This window comes from Lepidochelys kempii, chromosome 15 (genome assembly GCF_965140285.1).
Source record: "Lepidochelys kempii isolate rLepKem1 chromosome 15, rLepKem1.hap1, whole genome shotgun sequence".
NCBI lineage: Eukaryota > Metazoa > Chordata > Testudines > Cheloniidae > Lepidochelys > Lepidochelys kempii.
The window spans coordinates 26,458,657-26,467,058 of NC_136394.1; the positions used below are offsets into that span (position 1 = coordinate 26,458,657).

An 8,402-nucleotide genomic window follows, 5' to 3' on the forward strand; every position below is an offset into this window, starting at 1 on the left:
CTGCTCTAGTGCACCTGAGAGACTAGCTCCAAATCTTCACTCAAGGAGTTTCCTACAAGTCATACAGCCAGAGCGTGGTTCTTCCTGCCCACCTACAGATCTGGAAGGGAGTTCCACCCCTTAAACCTGTGGATGTTCTGAGATCTATTTTGGACCTTGGGACATCATTGCAACCCTGGGTCATCCACATGGAGGCCTCTAGGCATGGCTCCCTTGGCTTTGCAGTTCCCATGGTTCCTGCTGGGAGTTGTTCCACTATAACCTTTGGGGATGGGAGGATTGCAGCTATGCATGGTGACCACATGCTAGTTCGTACGGCCTTACTAATGTGCTTGGACTTGAGAGGAGACGCCTGTGCTGGGGAACTAGTCCTCGACTCTGTCCCATGTAGCTGAGGAGTGGCTTTCTAGATGTCTGGGGGATAGAGGCAAAGAGGAAGTAGTAGAGATACTGCTTTTCCTTCCAGCCTTCCCAACCCTCTCCACCATTCTCATTTGGCTATCCCTAGCATAGTGGAGAAGCACTTTACGCTTTGGGCCCCATGTATCTTAGGCCACAGCTGCACTGCAATAAAAGATCTGTGGCATGGCTGTGGCTGGCCCAGGTCAGCAGACTCAGGCTTGCAGGGCTCAGGTAGCAAGGCTAAAAATTGCGGTGTAGATGTTTGGGCTTAAGCTAGAGCCCAGCCTCTGAAACCCCAGAAGGTGGTTGGTCTCAAAAATCTGAGCTTCTGCACACCTGCACTGCAATTTTTAGCCCCCAGGCCCAAGCTCTATAAGCCCAAGTCAGCAGAGAGCCACGGGGTTTTTTTTACTGCAGTATGAACATAGCTATTATCCTTAGAGTCTGCATCACTCCTGTAGTTGAGATCAGCAGGAGATGGATAAACTGACAATCTCTAATTTTGTATGGCTGGGGAAAAATACAGTGAAGTATTCCTACTTTTTTTTAGAATTTGTTTCACTTCCCTTGTGGCCTAACAGAGCCTTAAAATGCTGATCCTCAAGGCCTGGCTGACTTATGGAAATTAACTTGGAATTGGCAGGGCAGTTATTTTGTTGGCATTAACTTATGTGTTGTCTTTACTGACGATGCGTCTTACAATAGATGTATCTTAGAAATGGATTAAGTGAAATGTGGCCCCATTGGCTACCTCAGGCCCAGAGTGTAGGATTAGTTAAAATGTTTCAATTATAACCTAACATGATAAGAAATTTACACTGGTTTTGGTTTGGATTTAAGGCAGGGTGGTTGATTAAAAATCAGTAGTGTTTTTTTAAATCATGGCAAGCAGGAAATCTCAATTTAAATATCTATTTTAATCTTGTTTTGCATTTGTACTCTTTTTTCTTTTTGTTTTCCTAAAGAAAGGTTCATTCTCATTGGTTGCTATTAACGTTTATTTGCAATTAAATATAGTATCTAGATTGTTCTTGGTATTTCTTCGTAACCAGGAAGACATGCTATATATGTTCTCACAATTTAAGCTATTATATAGCTAAACACTTATTCAGAGCCTTATTTTTTTTACATTGTTTTGTTGTAAAATAATGAATGATGTTTATTTCCTTCATTAAATTTTTACTTTTGACTTGCGTCAAGCTGCATGGATGGAAATTGGAATTCAATGAAAAATGTTTTCTGTGCATTTTTAAAATGTTATTTAAATAAAAACAACCGTAATGTGCTGGATATGTAAATTTATTTTTTTGTATCAAAACAGTATTGCATTTAAAACAACTAATTAGAGGAAGCTAACGAATTGATCTGATTGTTTCTGGTCACCATGTTCTTCAGTATTTTTAGAAGTAGTAGATCTGAACCTCCTGTTTTTGTTCATGAATTTGAAGAGGAAAAAAAGCTTTTTTGCTTTTTCAACTCCTAACTGGTTTCTCAACTTTGAATGAACTATTCTTTGCACCAGGAGAAGAGGCTACTGCTGTTAAGTTTCTTGAGAACTTCAACAAACTCTAGTTTCAGGTGCTTAGCCACTGACTTCCAGCAGTTCAGTGGTTTAACTTTTATTTTAAAATATTTGGCAAACATGTACTGTCTGAATATTATCTCATTCCATTCAAATTATTTTAAAAGATTTAAAATAAATTTAGGCTTTAATATGAATTGCCATAATTTCAAATTTATTTTAGTTTTTTTAAAATCCAGCTTTGAATGTTTTAAATCGGATGTTTATCCACTCTCTGATTAGGACTTCCCTGCAGTGTCTGGAGCTCAAACTTTGCAGCATAGTACTACTGCATGACAATCAAAGTGACATTGACAAGTCTGTTTTCATTGTCCAGATGTAGTGAGAATTAAATTATATCATTAAAATATTGTATTGATCTAAAATGGAAATGTTCAAACCGGCTAATGTTAAACCTGTTGATTGTAAAGTGATAGATTAAAATATACAGTTCAGTATTAAATCTTTCTTCTTCCTTTCCAGGTGGCTATGGTGGAGGTTCAGCTAGATTCAAAACATGTCTACCCTCCAGGTCTCTTGATAGCTTTCAGTGCCTGTACTACTGTGCTTGTTGCCGTTCACCTCTTTGCTCTCATGATAAGCACCTGCATTCTTCCAAATATAGAGGCCGTTAGTAATGTGCACAATCTCAACTCTGTTAATGAGTCTCCGCATGAGCGTATGCACCGGCACATTGAGCTCGCCTGGGCGTTTTCCACTGTCATTGGGACTTTGCTCTTCCTTGCAGAAGTGGTGCTGCTGTGTTGGGTGAAATTTCTTCCACAAGGGACACCTTCTAATGAGTCAGTCCATGGCAACAATTCCACCATCACCCCAGGAGCAGCAGCAGCTATTGCCTCAACATCTATTATGGTTCCTTTTGGATTGATTTTCATTGTATTTGCAGTCCACTTCTATAGGTCACTGGTTAGCCACAAAACAGACAGGCAGTTTCAAGAACTGAATGAACTTGCTGAGTTTGCGCGACTCCAGGATCAGCTGGACCACAGAGGTGACACCTTGCCACCTCCTGGCAGCCATTTTGTATAAAGCTATATTTGGTTTCAAATCCATTTTTTGTTTCTGCCTTGCTATGTTGACTCCTTCTTGCGTGAACTAGCTGGACTGTTGATTTATTTTAAGGAGAGATTTATAAGTTCTGTGCTAATTTATAACAGTAAAAAAATACCATGATATCTTAGACAACTGACATCTGAAGAGACTGATGTTGGGGTATGGCTGCACTGAGCATGCATCTCTCATCCTTCTTCTTATCATCTGAATTGTTTCTTTTTAATGGTGAATATATCAATGCATAAGAGGAATTACATTTTAGGCCTTGGTATTTGTTAGTGGTGGGAGGGAAGACGTATTTCTTTCTATTTGATGTTGGTGTTTGCTAGAAAGTATTGCTTGTCCAATACATGTAGCATGGCACAATACAAATTACTTGGGACTTGGAGTAATTAGCATTTGGTTTCAGTGCTAAACTGTGAACTCTAAAAGTCTGATGAAAGGTAAAATTGAGAGCTTTTCCACCTTCCCTTTTCCCACTAGCTCCCCCAATCATGGTTTTTCTGCCAAGTAACTATTACTGTATTAATTTCTATAGGGCCTTTTGCCATGGCAGCTACCAGATACCCATGATCAGTCCTATTGTGATGTGCATCTGTAGGACTGGTTTCAGAGCAGCAGCCATGTTAGTCTGTATCTGCAAAAAGAACAGGAGTGCCACAAGTACTCCTGTTCTTTTTATCTGTAGGATTGAGGCCCTAAGTCTGCTCTTCTTTTGGGAAGAAAATAGAGAGAAAAGCAATACCTGCTTTAAAATTCATGAGAGCAGATATGTTCTCCGAAGTGATAAAATTACCTGTTTTCATTAAAGAACCGTTTTAAAAAAATAAATAGATGGAGAAACTACCACCAGATATTTTTTTTTTTCTTGGTTGAAAACTTGCTATTAATGGCTTTTCTCTAGCAATAACATACACCGGTAGAGACTAAACCACAGTAGAGCTACTGCTTTTGTTCCAAACCAAAGTAGCAAATATTTTATACTTTTTATATATTAAATATATTTTTGAATAAAATCTCAGATACAAATGATAAAAGGCGCTTTGTCTGTGTGGGAATCCCAAGTAAACCGCTCCGCCTTGATCTTGTTCAGTGGAAAAATCTTCTGCTTGCTCAAATATTGTATCTAAGATATTAAATCTTAATTACACATGATTTTTGCTTCCAAAATGCTGTGGAAGACTACTTATTGCTACATAGACTTATTTATGAAAACAACTGATTTTTATTTGAAGAAGTAGGATTGCTTCTTAATTGTAAGACCTGCATCTTTTATTGAACGAAGCTGCTGTTTTAGCCTCAAGCTATTGTGGCAAATTCTAAGTTCTTCCTCAAGCAAAAACTCACACTTGACAAGGATTATAGGATTTGGCCTCAATTCGTTCAGAATTTGTGTGACTCTGGATACATTTAAAAGTGAATTGTGGCTTTTGGACAGCGTTTCTCCTGCCTTCACTGAAGGATGGAAATGGGTGGGATAGTTGGTGAAAAATCTCTTTGAAGCCAGAAACTACCAGTTTGTGGTACGTTCAGATCCCATGGAACAGAACTGGGATCTCAGCTCGTAGCTGCTAATATAGAACGTAATCCTGTAATTTTGTGATTGGAGATAACAAATTCAGTCATGGCCTAATCGGAGCTATGCCTCTTTGACTTCAAGTGGAGCTGTGCATGCTTTTGCTTACGTTGAATGAAGTCAGTTATGCCTGGCCTCTTTACCAGATGAAGTCAACATGCTTTACAAATTAAGGTCCTAATTTTGCAAACACTGACTCCTGAGGGTAGTACTTATTATCATGAGTAGTCCCACTTGCATCAATGCAATTGACTTATTAGCAAAAGCACAACTCCCAATAAGATGTGTTGAGAAGACTGGACCAAAAGTGCAGTTTATATTCTAAAAAATTACTTTGAAATTTGTATCAGAGTGCTGTGGCTATATCTCAGTGACATTTTTGCTCCTATTTTGCTCTGTTCACAAGCAAAAACATTCTTTGCGTTGCAGTCCCCAAAAACTCCTGGATATGAAAGTCACACAGAAATTCTCTCTGGTTTTGACATTACCAGTGTTTTTGCAGCTGAAATATAACAGTTGATGAGCAGAATTCCGCTCACGGTTCCACAACTGTTCGTTCCTGTAGTGCTAGTGGGATTATATTAGTAAAAACTTTAGTAAACGGCATTCTGAAATGGTCTTGAAAATTTACCAGCCGGAGCAAAAAACCCAGTTGCCCATCCTTTACTGAGTTGTTGACAGTGATAAATCTAATGATACCTTACTTAACCTGGGAAAGTAGACTTTTAGAAAGCTGTGGTAAAGTAAGCATACTGGAGCAAATATCTTAAAGGGACACTATCAAGTTTAAATAAAATTTCACTTTTCTGAAAGCTTTGTACCTTCCAATTTATTTATAACTCTTCAAAATAGCTATAGATGAAAGAGCATAGAAAATAAATAAATACATTCTCCTCCCCTCCCCCCAAGGGTGTGTGTAGAAGGGGGTCGCTTTCATTGTTTCTCCTGGATACGTCCCTTTTCCCCTCTTGTGTGAATCTTTCACAAAGCAACAGCAGAGGAAAACTTTTAAAAATAGAAAATGTGGGTTTGTAAAAGGACAAGGTAAATAGGGCACCTTATTAATTTTTTTAACTGTTTGCATTCCTTTTAAATTAGAGCTATTACTAGTCATTTTTTCTGACCATAACTGCACTTTAAGCCTTTAGGCACAACTCATTTATGTATTTTCCCCATTCTTCAGCTGGGGAAATGGTCACAAAAGATGTGTCTTGTGCAAGATTACATATTAACTGCATGGCAGAGGCACAAATAAAGACCAGAACTCATAATGTCAAGTCTGTTCTCTAAACAGTACAGTGCACTCAATTTTATTCTGTTCCCGTTTATACTAATGGTATTAAGCATTTACTTTAAACAGTTTAAACAACGGTTTTGTATATATTAGATTTAGATTTAAAATTGAAATAAAATATGCTTATAATTTGTCTTGTCACCAAGACTTCTGACAAACATCTTGTTCTGTAACTGTCACTCATTTTACTCCATTTAGTTACACGGTGCCAGTAATAATCTCAGTTTTGTGAAGATATCCTCTTACGTGTTCAGTGATTCAGCATTCAGAATCTTGAGTGTAATGTGGTACAAGGGCTACCAGGTGCAGACAAAACCCTTCCTGACTCCACAAATAGGCATAAAGAGAATAATATGGTCACAGTCTTTTTCCTCACTTTAACACTGCTTTATTCTTAGGACTAAACCTGACATTGATAGTGTTCTCGACTCAATGTTTTTTTTTAAGGAGGCTCTCACTTAAATTAGAGTTTGGGGAGTCACTTGAATGAACTCCCCTCAAAAATATATTCTCATTTTCATTGATATTCAGAAGTTCAGTGTAAATTGGATGAACTAATCACACACTAACTGACTAACAGTGATTTTTTTTGGTTTTTTTTTCATGAATCAGCTTCAGATATTCTGATGTAACATGGCACTTGTGTGCTTTACACATATGAATCCTCATAGCAGTTCTCTGCAGAAGGTACATATATCTCTTGCACCAATTTGGAAATATATCTAACGTAACCTAGCATGCCTTCATTGACTTCAGCCTAACGATGTGTGCTCTCGGGCAGGTGATCTCAACCTTTTTCTTTGAGGACCCCCCAACATGCTATAACAATTCCACAGTCCACGTGGGCTATAACTATTTTTGTTCATGTAAAAGCCAGGGCTAGCATTAGGGGGTAGCAAGCAGGGTAATTGCCCGAGCCCCATGCCACAGGGGCCCCGTGAAGCTAAGTTGCTTAGGCTTCAGCTTCAGCACCGGGTGGCAGGGCATCGGGCCTCTGCTTCAGCCCCGTGTAGTGGGGCTTCGGCTTGCTGTCCCGGGCCCCAGCAAGTCTAATGCCAGCCCTGCTTGGCAGCCTCCCTGAAACCTGCTTGTGGCCCCCCAAGAGGCACCAGACCCCTGCTTGAGAACCACTGCTCTACAGTTAAGTGACTTACTGAAGGCAAGAGAGAGGTAGAGCTAGGCTTAGAATTTGCCTTCTATTTACCAGATGTGGATTTTGATCACACACAGTGGTTCTCAGGCCTACTTGATGACATTTATCTAGAGCACCAGCTGTTAAGTAGAGTGGTGGCTTCTACTAAGAACATACATAGTTACTGAGAAGACTGGGTATTTCAAAACATGTTTTTGAAAATTCATTATAGCTTACTATGGAGTATGTAAGGGAAATGCAGCTTCCCATCTCCCCTGTGCAGGCACAAAAAGCTGTGAGACTAATGGAAACACTGGGATTCCTCTGTACAGGGAGGGCATGCCATAGGGATGCTGGGCAAGGGCACTATACTCCTCCCCTCAGCATCTCACAGAGCTATTCTCAGCAGAAACTTACTGTGTGGGAGTGAGGGTGAAGGTGTGACCAGTCCAACTAAACTTCAGCATCTTTTGGCCAAAAAACTTGGGGGAATATGGAGGGCTGTGGCTGCTACTATAGCCTGTGGGTGATAGGAAATGTAGGAAGAATTCTATTCTCCTGGGCAGCCCCTACATATCTAGTTCACCTACCAAAAGCCAATTCATTTGGGCTTTGATGGGAGAAATCCTCCTCAGCTGTGACAGGGCATCGTAATAGATCGCTATTTCCTTCCTCCCTTTCAAGTTGAGCTAGAAAATACTTCTGTAGGATTATAAGGAATTTCTTGTATGAAACCTGCAGCCTTTTTGGATCAAGACTAGTAGTCACTTTGGGAAGAAATCATCTCCCCATAACTAAATGGACATTATTGTAAACCTGGCACTTATGGGTAGTGTTTTGGGAATGGCTGTCTTGCTGGAAAATGACCTCTTTGTAACACACTACAGTATGGCAGTCATGTATCTGGCTGCAAACCAGGTTCCATCTCACCTTTTCATTTAATTTTTTTAAATGGTGTTCAGTGCAGCATGAAAATGATTCTTAGTTCCAATAAAGCTACCCCTATGTACAGAAATTTGTAAACTCAATTAATACTCTTGGGATGTATAGAAGGCAAAGTCAAGCAAGCCCATATTAAAAACCCTAACTGCACCCACCAGCAGAATGCACCTCTTTCTGCAATACCAGGCTGACATCTATGCCAGCACGTAGTTTCATTCACCCATCTGTACTAGTCTGTTTTAAATTTAACAGGAGCACTAGTATTACACTGAGTTAGTGCTATGGTCTGAAGAAAATATAAATACAGACCTTCCAGGAGGAGGACTTTCATTCAGAGTGCCATCCATGACTTTAATTCTTGCAACTGACATGAAAGTATGGATAGTGTTGTTAGAGAGCTTATTCCTTCACTCTCCCACTT

The 8,402-nt window shown here is 39.5% G+C and overlaps 1 protein-coding gene across 2 annotated transcripts in view; it reads left to right on the plus strand.

Moving 5' to 3' along the window:
- Positions 1-5,425, plus strand: part of LOC140898831 (calcium release-activated calcium channel protein 1) — a 32,200-nt gene extending 26,775 nt beyond the window's left edge. For both annotated transcript variants that reach the window (XM_073313313.2, XM_073313314.2), the window contains exon 2: positions 2,447-5,425. In XM_073313313.2, the coding sequence (XP_073169414.1) occupies positions 2,447-3,013 (567 nt within the window). In that variant the 3' untranslated portion in view covers positions 3,014-5,425. The remainder of the gene's footprint in view (positions 1-2,446) is intronic.
- Positions 5,426-8,402: the final 2,977 nt, after the last annotated feature.